This window comes from Gopherus flavomarginatus, chromosome 21, assembly GCF_025201925.1.
Source record: "Gopherus flavomarginatus isolate rGopFla2 chromosome 21, rGopFla2.mat.asm, whole genome shotgun sequence".
NCBI classification, from domain to species: Eukaryota; Metazoa; Chordata; order Testudines; family Testudinidae; genus Gopherus; species Gopherus flavomarginatus.
Genome location: NC_066637.1, coordinates 15,872,112 through 15,886,523, shown reverse-complemented (window position 1 = coordinate 15,886,523; position 14,412 = coordinate 15,872,112). Strand labels below are relative to the sequence as shown.

General features: G+C 49.6%; 1 protein-coding gene across 2 annotated transcripts in view; it reads left to right on the top strand.

The window, feature by feature from the left end:
* Nucleotides 1-2,208: 2,208 nt before the first annotated feature.
* The window catches only part of PAX7 (paired box 7), a 146,886-nt gene continuing 134,682 nt past the window's right edge, over nucleotides 2,209-14,412 (top strand). Inside the window, exons 1-4 of one of the 2 annotated variants that reach the window (XM_050931340.1) lie at nucleotides 2,209-2,405; nucleotides 4,440-4,675; nucleotides 5,596-5,722; nucleotides 7,261-7,395. In XM_050931340.1, coding sequence (XP_050787297.1) covers nucleotides 2,321-2,405; nucleotides 4,440-4,675; nucleotides 5,596-5,722; nucleotides 7,261-7,395 — 583 coding nt within the window. In that variant the 5' untranslated portion in view covers nucleotides 2,209-2,320. Of the gene's footprint in view, nucleotides 2,406-4,439; nucleotides 4,676-5,592; nucleotides 5,723-7,260; nucleotides 7,396-14,412 lie in introns of both variants that reach the window. The other variant, XM_050931339.1, reaches the window with a different exon arrangement.

The window sequence follows — 14,412 nt, the reverse complement described above, 5'->3', positions numbered from 1 at the left end:
AAAACAGGAGGGAAAAGTGATCAGAAACCTATATTTGCCTGGGCATCTGTCTCTCTTCTGGCTGGTTTTCCAACGGGAATACACTTTTTCTTTGGGGGAGGGGGGTCCGATTGAATGGGAGAGGGTTTGGGAGACCTGATTTTGGTTGCAACAAAGTTTTGTTGTTTTTTTTAAGAAAGAAAAGCTGCAAGTGCAGGGTAAAAAAAAGTTTTCCGTGATTTCCAGGAAAAGTCCTTTTACAGCTGCAAACAAAAGAGTCCGCAAAGCCCTGGCGTCGTTCCCTGCTGAGAAAGAGTTTTGTTCCCTTCAAGTCCCAAAGCAGCCACCTTCAGGGGAAACATTTGCTGTTTGTTCAAATTGTCCTGGGTCAGCGGGACGATCCCCCATGGGGAAGCCCAGGCTCCACCTCACGCTAGTGGATAGCACCTGGGGGGCGGGGAACGGGGGGGCAGGGCGAGCAATCAGCTCTGTGGCAACCCTCCCCTCCCCCCGGCGCTCAGGAGCGCCTCTCAAAGCAGGGCCCGATCCTGCAAAATGTTTTCCCTGGAGGCAGCTCTCCCCTGGCTGGAGTTTTGTTTGCCCACGGGCGGGAAGAAGAAAGAACAAGGGGGGAGACTTCGGAGTCAGGTTGTTTCGAACCTGCCTTTCTTCGGTTTGAAACACTAATGATGAGCCAGCTACACAGGGCAACTCACAAACACGCCAAGCCAAGGTCGGTGGGGCCAGGTTCACAGACCAAGGCGTGATCTTTGCCCGGATCCTTAGGAGAGGGTGTTACCCAACTTCCCTGGGTCTCCTTCCACCCCGCCTGGCTACTGACTTTGCCCTTTTCCCCATTCGCGTCCTCGTCCTCCCCCCCCACCAAAAATGCCTCCAGATGCGTGTGGAGGGTCCCCTAAGACACGAGAGAAATGTGTCCCCAGGTCTGGAGAGGAGCAGTAAGAACTCCCACGGGTCAGGCACTTGGGAGGGGGGATGAAATAGGAAACCCCCCCCCAAAACTTGAAGAGGGTTTAAATGGCAGCGAAGGAAGCAGGGAAAGGGGTTTACATCGTTTGGCTGTGAAGGCGTCAAGGGTGGTTTATGTCCACACACACAAAGCGGTCGCGTTCGGGGCTTGTAACCCATTGGGCCATTTATTCCCATCAGGCACATTCGCCCTGGACCCATCTCTTTGCTCCCCGCATCTGTGGGGGGGTCGGGGGAGCGGTTAATTTACAACCTGCTTCGGGGAGAAGTTTGGTCAGCGGATTCAAACGAGTGCCAGAGAGAGATCCCCTAACGCGGGCCAGCTGGAGAGGCGCGGGCGCATTGCAGGCCGGGGAGGAAGGTTTCTTGGGTTGTAGGTTTCTTCTGGAGTCCTTAGTAGTGGCAAAACCTCCCCTGATGGGCTGAGAGAGGGGGCGGCTCGGTTGCCACTAGAGGAAACAGGCATCGGCCAAGCCAAGCCGGGGGCTCTGGGCGACACTTCAGGGGGGGTCGTGCTGGCGCATAAAGATCCTTCAGCTGAAGCCCCGTGCACTGGGGAGGGAACTTGCCTACCACCGGGAGATGCTTTCCCAAAGTTTCCCCCCCACACACACAAATCCCCAGCCTGCCCTGCAAACGAGGCCAAGCCGATGACTGAATTCCAACCCCCAAGCCCTAGATATGCCTGTGCGTTTGGAAGCTGCTTTCTGCTGTCGGTCCCTCCGCCCCCACGGCAGTGCCCCTTCCCCTGCTCATGAATAAAAGAAAGACTCTGGAGCCTATCACAGCTCACTTGGGGCTCTCCCTCTTCCTACCCAATGCGCCAAAGTTAGGCGCTTTAACTTCCAAACCTTCCAGCTGACATAACCCCCCCCCCCCGCCCCATCCTCCTCCTCTCCCGAAAACAACCATCCCCTAAGCGATCACCAACTGCCACACACACACACACACACAAAACAACAACACCACAATAAAACAGAAGGGGGGGAATCAGTCCCCCAGAAGCCCTGCCCAGCACTGAGACAGACCACTTGGGATGTGGCCACTTCCCCCTCTAGTCTGTCTGTTACATTCCACAAGAGCGTAAGCTCGGTCCAGCTGAGCCACTTCGCTAGAACTTTAAGGAGAATTTCTGGGGGGGTGATTTCCCCCCTCCCTCCTTTCCCTGTCGGAGCAAAAGATTTCCCCGTTGTTGGTGCAGCCCAGGGCTGGGCAGGAGAGGCCGAGAAGACAGAGCAGGCTGCTGCAGCTCGCCGGACTTCACTTCGTTTCGCTCAGCCCAGACAAGCGGGTGGCCTGGCTTTGATCTGTGAGTCTGGTTGAAACCCAGCCGCCCCAGACTGACTTCGGGATGGCAACTTTACCCGGGACAGTTCCCAGAATGATGCGCCCCGCGCCAGGACAGAACTACCCCCGCACCGGGTTCCCTTTGGAAGGTAGGTCTTGATTTTAAATGACTCGTTTCTACACAGCCGATCGCCGTGTGGGGACATCTCCCTCCCTGCCAGGGCCAGAATGCAGCATTAGAGTCCAGGGGGGAAGGGAAAACTTGCAACGGGCGGTGAGATCCCCAGCTAATTACCCTGTAACTTTCAACCCTCATAGAGTCTGGGGGCAGATCTCATCTGATTTTCCGAGACAGCCGGCAGTGATTATTTGCCAGCTCCTTGACGTTAGCAAACGTGAGGTGTTTTTTTTGTCTCTCCAAATCTCACCCCCTTAGACGGACACGATCCCGAGCGTCTCCCCAAACTTTCTGTTTCCTTCCCGAACTGGGTCGCTTCAAACTTCGGAAGCGGCTTCCCAAGAATCGGAGACCTTAGCCACCCCGGGCTCGAGGGAGGGGAGGTCACTGCTCAGGGCTGAAATGGACCCATTTGCAACAAGCTGCCCAAGGTTTGGGGGCTTTTGAGCTCCGGAAAGGCCCCTGAAGCTGTCAGAGGATGTGTCATTCCACCCACCTCGCAGCGTTGCTAAATTCAATTCTAGATGTATCTGCCTTTGCACTGTGTGTCTGTCTGCACGTTACCTTCATTACCGGTATTATTTCTCACCCGCCTGCTGGCTGTTTAGCAGAGGCAAATTCAGAGTGGGACCCCTCTCCCCGCATTTATTAAAGCAGAGAATCTCAGGCAAGCCGTGATCAAGTGGCCAAACTCACACCGATGGAAACCCACGCAGGCTGCAAAACACACAAGCTAGGGGGATTTGCTCAAGGGCTTTTCTGTAGCAAATGAAGTAAAGCAGACGGACAGGGAAAGGATCAAAGGATTACAACAATATTTGCACACCGTGCCTGGGAATAATGAAAAGAGAGAGCGGCCGGTGCTTTTGATACCTCTCGAATGTAAAATTGGCCACTTCAGTGTTATCTGCCGCTAATGAGGTAGCCAGCGAGTGCTGGCCGAGTGACTTTGAATTAGTGGTGCATGATTCTTATTAAATTGGGAGGCAATTTCTGGACTCGGTTGTTCTTTGCAAAGAGAAACTCGGCCTTGTCACACACACACTCCCATCGCCGTCACCTCTTCGCAAATTATGCAGCTGAGTTCTTCGGTGTTTTCCAGGCTGTGAAATTGTATTAATCTGCAAGATATACATTGGCAGGTATTAAACAAATGGGGGGATATCAGACCGGGATTAGAAAGCCTGCTGCCCCCATGGCCCTGAAAGAAAATGCTGCAGACTTTGTCTTAGGATCTTGTGGCGGATGCGTGCCCACCGCAAGGTGTTCCCTGGTTAAAACGGGGCCACCGCAAAGAACCAGCATTTTGCTGGTAGAGTTAGCCGTTCAGATATTAAGCCGGTTCCTGTCTCATTGCTTCCTTGAAAGTAATAAAAATCTCCCCTTCCTTTCCCCCCAGATAGACATCAAGCAAAGAAAGAAAGAGGATTTTTTTTTACGAGGTGATTTTAGCAGTGTGGGGTTTTTTTAAAAATGCGCTTTTCTGTGGTTTGGATCAGACCCCAAAAAAGCGCAAGGAAACTTTGGATTAAAACCGTTTTTCCAAGCGAGGTTCGTCGGTTTGCAATAGCATTTAAAATCTGGGGACCAACGGCCTGATAACATGATGACACATGGGTCGTTTTGGGGAGGAGAAGGGTGATCTTTATTGATCGATAGAAAAACGTGCACTTATTTTCTGAACAAGACCTCGAGCTAGATAGGCGACTATTGCATTAGCTGTCGATCATATGGCTATATCGAGGAAAATACAAATAGATACAGGTGGTAGGTGGAAATATATAGATGCAGACGAAAATACAGACACAGGTCTATAGAGGCAGAGAGAGGGGGAAAGATTTAGAGAAAGGAATAGAGAGAAATCTACAGCCACCCAAAGAAACGCGGAGGACGCAGAGACAAATAGAAACACGTGTAGCTATACGGGATACATAGACACAGAGAGGGGGGCTACATGCATAGACATGGTCGACCTGACCCAACTTTCTCCCCCTCTGAATTCTAGTGTCGACTCCTCTGGGCCAGGGCCGAGTGAACCAGCTCGGGGGGGTGTTCATTAATGGCAGGCCTTTGCCAAACCATATCCGCCACAAGATAGTGGAGATGGCCCACCACGGCATCAGACCCTGCGTGATCTCCCGGCAGCTGCGAGTCTCCCACGGCTGCGTCTCCAAAATCCTTTGCCGGTATCAGGAGACCGGCTCCATCCGCCCCGGAGCGATCGGAGGCAGCAAACCCAGGGTGAGTGCAAAGGTAGCTCCAGCCTGGGCAGCTCTGACCCTGCTGCGGTTGAAACCAATGGGAAAATACACCCCCACCCCCTCCTCCCATTGGCTTCCACGGCAGCAGGATCCGGCCCTACCTGTTCAGCTCTCCCCAGACGGAGGCCAATTCCCTCAAACTGCCTTCTCGGATGGGCCCATTGGTATCAACACACATGGCTGCGTTCGCCACGCGATTCCCATCAACTCCGATTTCCAGGGCAGCCTGGGCACTGAGTGCACCCACTCTCCCATCAGTGGCTGGGCCCCCACGCTGAACGCAAGAGGCCTCCCCTGCTTAAAATGCATTGTTTGGATGAAATGTATCTTCAGGGGCCGGGGTGGGGGGAGAGATGGGGAGAGAAGCGGTGCGGGGTTGAAGGCAATGAATACATTGGAAGGATTGTCCTCCTGCAACAAGTGGGGCACACTCCGACATTTGCTCCGGTTCCCGGTGCCTCCCGGGGGGAGCCCCGTTTGCATTTTAGGGATGCTTTACATGGGGTCAATCCGGGTGTGGTGTGGATGTGAGTCTTGATCTCCCCTAAATATCTCCCCGCCCCCCTCGGAATACTAGATTTCATACACGCTCCATAAATCTACCCTCGTCAATTTCAGGCGAAGCGCTTGGGACAAAAGAATCTTGGGCATCAAGTTGTTTCTTGGAGGAGGTGGGGGATATAGGCATGTTTAACACACCCACACCCATTCCTTGGAATGAAATATCTTTCTTGTTAGACCAGAATAGTGACCTCGATGGGAAATCTGAGTCTAGGAAAGTCTATGGTTCTTTTTTAAATTAAAAGTGATTTTTCCCTTCTCTCCCTCCCCGCCTCCGTTCTCTGCACGTACATTTCACCCCCCCCCCCGCCCACTGATCTCCATTGATCCCAAAAGCAGGTTGCCACTCCCGACGTGGAAAAGAAAATCGAGGAATACAAGAGAGAGAATCCGGGGATGTTTAGCTGGGAAATCCGAGATAGACTCCTGAAGGATGGGCACTGTGACAGGAGCACTGTTCCCTCAGGTGAGAAGGCAGCTTGGCAAGAAATACACACACAGAAAGAGAGAAAAAAAGACATCCAGATAGAAATAGATCTAGGGAAATGATTATCCGCAGCCACCACAAACTGACACCCAGCCTGTATCCAAAGGCTACAAAACATCCTCTCAGGGGCTGCCTCCAAAAAAATAAATGATGTAAAAAAAATCCTTTAAAGGTTCCCTAGAAAGGAAACTAGAAAGCAGGAAAGTGCACGTTTAAATTCTCTCCGCAACCAAAAAAAAACAAACAAACGCATGGACTAAGGCAAACATTAAACCCACGGTTCAAAGGAGACCAGGTTTATGACACTCACTGTCGAGACCTTACCTGTTCCATCCCACAGCAAGGGAGCCGCGCACAGTCGAAAGGGGGTGCACAGAGAGCACCCACCAGCATCCTGGGGTTTCCTTCAATCGCCCCTGGGTGGGTTTCTGAGTTGCTCAGGGGAAGAATCATTTTCTCCCCTCGATGATGTCCGGAGCTGATGGGGGAGGAAGTGGGGGGCAAGTGTCTTTCAATTCAGTTTAAAATCAATCAGCAAAGGTTTGGGGCACCAATGGCTCTCTGTCTCCGCAGGACAACCCCCCTCCTCACGCCCAAACTTCCCTCCCTGAGAGTAGCTCAAAAGCAAGAGTTTCAAGGAGCCCAGCAGTGGGCCCGATTCTGAATCCCTGATCCCCCCCTTGACTTCAGGGAGGGAAAGCAAAGGGGAGGGCCAGCCCGTGCTCGGTTTTTTCACAATTACAAACAAAACGAGAAGGAGATGCCGTGTATGTATTTGTGTTCTCGAGGGTGGGAGCGTGGGTGGGTTAAGTGGGTATTTCCGTGTGGGCACCTCTGTATGTGGGTGTCTGTGATTTGCACGTGTGTGTGTGTGATAAGTGTGCATTTGTGTCTGTGTAACAGATGTGGGGGAGAGAGAGGTAAGTACACGTGGGTGTGTGATGCATGCCTGCAGGCGTGTGCTCGCACACCGGTGAGTGCTAAGTGTGCGTTCGTGTTCACGCGGGTGTCCGTGTCGAAGCTTGTGACTTGAGGGGGGCACGTCTGTAAGCGGTGTGTTTGTGCACGGAGAGGGCTTGAAACGCGCGGGAACTAGTGTGTGCTGGTGTCTATACCTGAGTGGGCGCGCAGCTCATGTTAGTGTGTAAATTGGTGCCTGTGCATTTTTATGCGAGTGTCTGTTTCGGAGTCCGTGTGTGTGTGTGTGTGTTTTCTGGGGTTGTGTGTTTGTGATTGCAAGTTTGTGTGTGTGTGTATGTGTGTGTGTGTTTTCTGGGGTTATTTATGTGTTTGTGATTGCAAGTTTGTGTGTGTGTGTGTGTTTTCTGGGGTTATTTATGTGTTTGTGTTTGCAAGTTTGTGTGTGTGCGTGTCTCTCTGTGTGTGTCTGTCTGTGTGCGTGCTTGCCGACCCGCTGCCTTCCTGTTGCTCAACTTTGGAAGCCTTGGCGGGTTGTCTCGCTCCGACCCCTTTTCCAACCCAGCTTATGCTCGCGCTTTTGTCTTTGGCTGGCCGAGGTTTAGTGAGTTCGATTAGCCGGGTGCTAAGGCTCAAATTCGGGAAGAAGGAGGACGAGGAGGAGTGCGACAAGAAGGAGGAAGACGGGGAGAAAAAGGCCAAGCACAGCATAGACGGCATTCTGGGCGACAAAGGTAACTCGACGGGCAGCCGGGCCTGAGCTCCGCCGCTGCATTCGGCCGCACTTGCTTCGTATTGTTCCATGCTGGGTTTGGCCTGGGCCAGATCTTGCTGTCACTGGAGTTCGGGGCAAAATTCGGTGAAGCGGGACGGCCCCTGCACCAGCAAAAGTGCAAAACTTGCCCTTCTCCGCCTCTTCCTAGTGATGAAGCGTTTGCGAAATCCACACCCCCACCTCAAAAGCTAATGGCTATATAATGAAGTGCTTCAGAGGCGCTTTGGGGCAAGGCATGCCCCCCTCCTTCCTCCCTTCTGTTTTTTTAACTCCCATCACCCCAATTTTAACTAGGACACAAGCTGTCCCCAGGGCCCTTTCTAAAAGATCTAAGAGGAAAGCAGACAAACGGAGAGAAAGGCCTTAATGCAATTGTACATAGCCTGGCGCTTGGAAAGGGGGGGCGCGTGGGGTATTAATGGGGTACCTGTATCACACCTTGCCCTCTCTCTGAGCCATCTGAGATGCCGGGAAAGAGATGTTGGTATTTTCCTTGCAGTCACTGTGGATCAATTATTTATAGAGAAGGGAGGGAGGGGGAGGAATCAGAGATTCCTAAATGAATTTGTTAAACAGCTTTTTCTCCTGCTATCTAAGTGGTCCCCTGAAACTCTGGCTGACAGTTGAGCGATTTGGGCAATCAATATCAATTAGAGAGGCTGGGATATGTTCTGCTTTGGGGGCACCAGCAAAAAGCACCGTTGCTAACCAGAGAGGGACCAGTTTGGGGGTGACTGGTGCTCAGATGAGCAAGAAATCTTCCCTTTAAAACACAAAACCTGCGGTGATTGAGGAAAGGCTTTTGAGTTCGTTCGGTGCGCGGGGTGGGAAGGATTTGAAATGTGTGTTGAAATCTCCCGTCTCCAGTCGCCTCTGGAAACTTTTATAAACACCAGTTCTTGTGCCCAGGGAAATTGCAGGGGAGAAGGGAGACAAGTTTGCAGAAACAAAATGTTTGCAGCTAAACCGTTTCTAGATTTTGATTCCAAAAGATTCTGGGACAAAACCAAAAAAAAAAATGTCACTGCAGATGCATGAAACAAGCATGAGAAAGGCTATAAAATAACCAGCGTGAACTGGATGTCGGGTAAATGAAAAGTTTGAGAGAGGACTGTCGTGTGTACATTTCAATCTGTGTTTCTTTCCCACTTACAACGAACGTGGTGGAAGGACGCGGGTCCTTTTTCACTGAAGAGAAAAGGGAAAGATCCAGCTTGGGATTTTCCAATCAGGATATTTTCGGCTTCTAAATCATAACTAGACCCTAACTCACTGGGGTGGGGGCGAGAAACCCGTGCATTTACTTGAAGGGAAATCCGCTCTTTTCTGCAGTTAGGGATCTCACCAGCTCTCTGAGGAGAAAGGTCAGTTTAGGAAAAACCTTCCAATGGATTTCGATCCTTTTCTGTGCAATACGTAGAAAGCTGGAAAATGGCAACTTCTGAAGCGTTTTGGTTTTGATTGATCCTTTTTTAATCCCTTGGTTTGGTTTCTGGTTTGATTTGAAGAGATTTCGGTTTCTTCGGACGATTTAGCCGTAATATTAGTGACAGAATTTAGGGTCGGGGGGGTGGGGAAATAGCTATTTTCTGTCGCAGAAGCCTGCAAAAATTGTGTGCGGCAAGAGATCACTCGGGCAATCTTTTTTCACCAGCTATAACATTTCCCCGAGCTGCGACAAGGCGAGTGACTCAGAATATCGAAATCCAGCGATTTGGGGCTGAAACTGGGAGGGTAAAATTGGGAAGAAAAAGCTTCCAAGTGCCACGATCAAACGTTACTCCAAGTTTGAAATAAAGGTGCACAAAAGGGGAGGCTTTAAGGATCCGATCCTCTCCCTCCCCACACAACCTTGAAGATGAGTTTCACTTACAAAGACCTTCAAATCTATTGAGGCTTTATAAGCAAAAGATTCCTGGCCACAAAAGCAAACAGTTTTTTTTTTAAATCTAGGCTGCCTTTAAAAAAATGGAGTAAAGGATGGGGGGGGGGGAGTGTTGTCCATTCTCATTCAAAATTCTGCAAGGAGGAGAAAAAGTTTGGACAAAGGGCCAAAGAGGGGAAGAAAAGGAGATAAATTATTCAAAACTCCCTGCTGTTAGATAGTTTTGTAATATTATAGGACCGTCTGTTGGCAAAAGGCGAGCCGTTGGACGCTGCAAAATGTTTCGTGTGATTTGGAAGGATTCAAAGCTCATTTGCAAATCAGTCCTATTGTGTCTCCGATCCCTCCTCCCCCTTACGATATATTTTTTTTTTAAGATTTTAGTTTGAGTTTATTGCTTGAAAAAAATAATAAAGACACTCGTGAGAAAGCTGCAAATATATCTCCCCCTAAAAAAGAACAGGGATAGTTTTTGAGGCGACAGACGAACAGGGCTGCTACTCTGAAACCTGTCTTATTTTCCCCCGTTCTCCTCCCCCCCAAAAAATAAGAATAAAGGATAAACAGCTGTCAGCTTCCTTCCCCTGTTACTAAGAGGTAAATTAATTTCAATCGGCAAATAAATATACATTTTTTTCCATGATCAACGAAAACTGGTCCCCGATTTATGTCTGGGGGAAAAACCCCAGTCCATTTTCCAGCAACGGCGAATTTGAGAATATCTCGGGATTTGAAATGAGAACACGCACGCCAAAGAAAGTTCCCTGGCAGTTTGCTCCACCGCTGGCTACTCGGAAGAACCGAATCTAGTTCTAGATTCTTTTCACAGCGGTGACCCTGACTCTGGAGAGCAGCCCAGGCTCCCCGGATCTTTTTAAAAGAAATACCTCACCGCAGCCGCAATAGCGAAATAGAGCCCCCGCCATTTGCAGGAGGCCTCTGCGGGTGCGTCTTGGAAAGCCCGTTTGTTTTCAGCAGCTGATCGGATGCATTTAACCTGCTCGCCACGACGGGAGGCGATTTAAAAAAAAAAAACAGATGCAAAATCTCGCCCCAATCTAGACGTCTTTTGTCGAAGTACGAGGAAGTTTTCAATGGCCCCAATGAAAGTAACTAATCGCACACCACAGAGAGAAGGGGGAGCGACTTCCAGTCTGGCTCCAGTTTAATAATCTTTAGAGATCTCACCTCGACTTAACCAAAATTGTAACTTTTTTAAGGACTTTTTTTTTAAACCTCTCGCCACTAGGACCTGTAGTTTCCAAGAACAGCCACAAAAGGCTCTGGTCTTTATTAAAAAAAAAAAGCCGGGGGGGGGGGAGGAAAAAGAAGAGACGGGGGGAAGAGAACTTTGTTTTGGGGCTTTTTCCTCGTGACAAATGCCTTTGCTCTATTTGTGGACGCTCCTCGCAGGGAGCCGGGGGAAGACAGCCCTAAATGCTCTCCCTTTTTCAGCGCCGAAGAAAGATTCCACCCTGCGCCTGTTTCTTTCTATCATCTGCTTGGCATTTAATAACGTTAAGACTTATTAGAGCTGGTAATGAAAACTGTGGCCGCTGAATAGGGAGCTGTGTTGGAGCGGGGTGTAATAGCTCCCAGGCATGCTAAGAAATGTATTTATCCCCAATCAGTGCTCACTCTCTGAGTTCCAAGCACAAACGTTAAGTTGAAGGGTTTTAAGGCAGATTAAATTGAGCCTTTATTTCTCTGCACTTTCATCTTTAAACGGCTCACTCCAACTAGCCCTGGGCGTAGATTCATGAGGCTTCACTAGTTCTTCCTTTTTTTCTTTTTTTTTTTTTAGCCTTGTTGGAACCGAGTTATTATTAGTTGTTGTTGTTATTGATTGTTGTTATTGGGGTGCATTTGGGAGCGTCACGTGGTCCTGCAAATTCTCCCGTAAACCAGACCTGCAGAGCTTTGGTGATGAGGGCTGTGGCGAGGATGCGTGTGGACACAACCAGCAGCTTAGGGCGCGGGGAAGATGCCCAGTGTTTAATTAAGAAGGGCGGGGAGGGGGCAAGGCCTCATGCAAACGGTATTAATTGCGTGGGCTTGCTCCACAATCAGTGGAAATAGGAGGGGAAGGGGGTAGGGGCTGGCTCGCTCAAGGAATGGCTGAGTTGATGGGGAGGATGATCTGGGTGCAGCATTTAGATATGCAAGGCTTGGAAAGAACGGACCAGGTGAAGATCAATTCCTTATATGTATGGCGTATATGGGCACATCTTCCCCATACGATAACCTCGTCAGTTTCACGTGCGCGCGCTTTATCTGCATCCTCTGCAACCGCAAAATGCACGTGTGACCAATTCTTTCAAACCCTGAGCAATATATGTATATAACTGTATCTTAATCATATAGATGTGTGTGTATAAAACGAGGCTTCTGTAAGAGCGAAGGAGATCTGTGGGAAATATTTAATTATATAATTAAGCGGGCGTAAGAAATTGACCAGGTTACAATCAGAGGAGTATAGAGGAAGATGATTTCTCGGTGCGTGTGTGTTCACGCACAGCCAGAGATCCCGTGTGCTTGCCTATTTCCCCAGACTGTAACCTAGTCGATTTCTTCTAAGGGTCTGTGTGTGGCACAGGGTTTCACAAATGGATCAATACCAACATTTTGCTATGGCAGAAGATCCAGGCACAACTGTCTGGGTTCCCGTATCAGTATTGTTTCGGGGAGGTGGGTGGGGGGGGGGAGGAAGGTTGTGAAAAGAATGGCAGAAAACGGGAAGGAACCATGTACAGGTGTGAACGGGAGCAAAGGAGGAGGGGTGGGGGAGAGAAAAAGGCGTGGATATTTAGACACTTCCAGCTCAAGGTGGTAACAATTTAATTTGGCAGCAGCAATCGCTGCTAATGTGGTTTTCGGTGGCTTGCGACACTGAAGGAAGCTGTTTTGATTGTGTGTACAAGGACCTGCCAAATTTAATTAGGCTCCGGGGGAGTGAATGAATGAGGCGAAAGAGGGGACTCCTTCCCCCTCGCCCCCCCCCCCCCGGTAACATTTTTTTGCTGGCACACCTGGAAAGCCGGATTGTTTCCCCGGGTCGGCGTTGGGGAGGGGAGGATCTCAGGCGGTTTATCAGCCAGCAATCTGCATTGATTTAAAACCAACAAGCGCCTTCTCTGTAAATGTGTGTTTAGACGGGAAAGGGAACAGACACTTCATCAAATCAAGGGATTACCTAAGGTTGGCAATCTAATCAAACAGAGCCCAGGCGGGATTTCCGAGTGTTCGCAGTGAGATCAGCGCTAATAATGGGGGGCAGGAGAGAGATAGGATGGTGTCAGGCAATTCATTGGCTTTACGTTCAGTTAGTCTGTGCATATTTCAGGAGGAGAGAGAGACAGAGAGAGGGAAAAAAAAAACCCAGGAAGCGGGGTGGGGGGGGGCTATGTTTGAGCACACACAGAGCTTACATGTCACAAAAAAAGGCTGAGACAAATGAGGTACAACAATAAACACAGATAACAATTACAAAGGCAAACAGTGGCTTTTGGGAACAAGTAGCTGGAGAACCTGGGCTACATAAACGAAGTCGGCAAATGTTTGCAAGATAAACTCCTTCCTAAATCGAGTGTGACGGGAAGGAGAGAAGAGAGGCGGCGAGATAAGGGTGGAGGAGGAATACACGAGTATAATCTAATACAAGGCACTTCTAAAAAACAAACTTAAGACAAGGATGCCGGAGAGAGAACGAGGGCCTGGGGGGGGGGGTTCCCTTCTACAGCAGGAAGAGGAATACTATAAGGGAGATGTTAATAATCCAGCATTTTTTTGGTGATGGGGAAGCATAATTATAGACCAGGAAAAATATGAAGCCGGTAGTTATGATCCGTGATTTGGGGTGGGGTTAGGTTCAACCAGATAAACCAGGGAAAAGAAAGGCAATAGAAGGAATCGGTATTTACAACCCACGGATTTTTTGTTTGTATGGGTGGGTGGATACATTCAATTATAGGGTAGGAAGACTCGAAGGCAGATACATCTGACCCAGGACTGTGTGTGTGCATCCTTAGCAAGCCCCTGCACCCAAAATACGTTTCCAGAAAGAGGTGAGGGGCTATAACGGGGTTTATAGAGGGAATCCAGCTAAATGAGAGAGTGGAGATGGCTGCAGTGTGGTTAAAGGAATTCAGGTGTTTACCAGTTCTAAATAAGCCTGGGTATAAAAAAAGAGAGAGAGGGAGAGAGACATTGAAAAGAGGAGACGGGAGAATACTTCAAACGAATTCATTCTCCGGAGTGATGCGGGGGAGATTTAGCGACGGTATTGGGAAGTTATTTAGATATTAATAACATATTTGCCCGAGGCGTCAGGAGTGCCTCCATACGCACTTTTCCCCTCGCAGCTCTTTGGCTCGGTGAAAGATGGGAGACCCAAATGTTGAGAAGAGATAACGCAATCAGCCTAGGCCCGGTCCTGTGACTGCATCATAGCATTAAACCCGGATTAACCTCCCCTTTCCCCTCACTTCCCCTCCCCCCGCTTGCCAAATTTTTCAGTGGAATTTACATGGCAGGATTTTAAAGCACATATAACACGACCCTTAAAGCGGTAAGGTACTCACTTTAGCATTGGGGGGGGGCTTGCTGAAAATTACCTTTGTTACACATGGAATAAGCAAATAAGGGACCCTCTGGAGACCTGAACTTCTGAGATGTTATAGACTGGCTATTCTCCCTCCCTTAAAGGAAAAGCAATTTCAATCAGTCGCTACATATGCCCCCCCCCCGGGTTTTGCTTTGTCATTTTAATCTGCACTGCGCTATGATGTAGGCTCCGGATTGGCGCGGGTGGGGTCAGGACTATCAGTGCTTCCTGATATTGACTAGGAGACTTTGGTCTTCATTCAAGATGCCCTCCCCACTCTGGGAGGGAGGGGCGACCATTAAAAAGAAGAGAGAGAGAGAGAGAGAGTGTAACCCTGAATCCCAACCAAAACTGACGCTCCAGGCCTTTCCCTGAAAGTTCAGCTGCAAGGCTTGGGTGCATCAGGGAGAGACTTTCCAGTCTGGGTGTCCCAGATGCTTGGGATTTTCTGGGAGCGCTTGACAAAATATCCCACCTGGCCAGAGAAA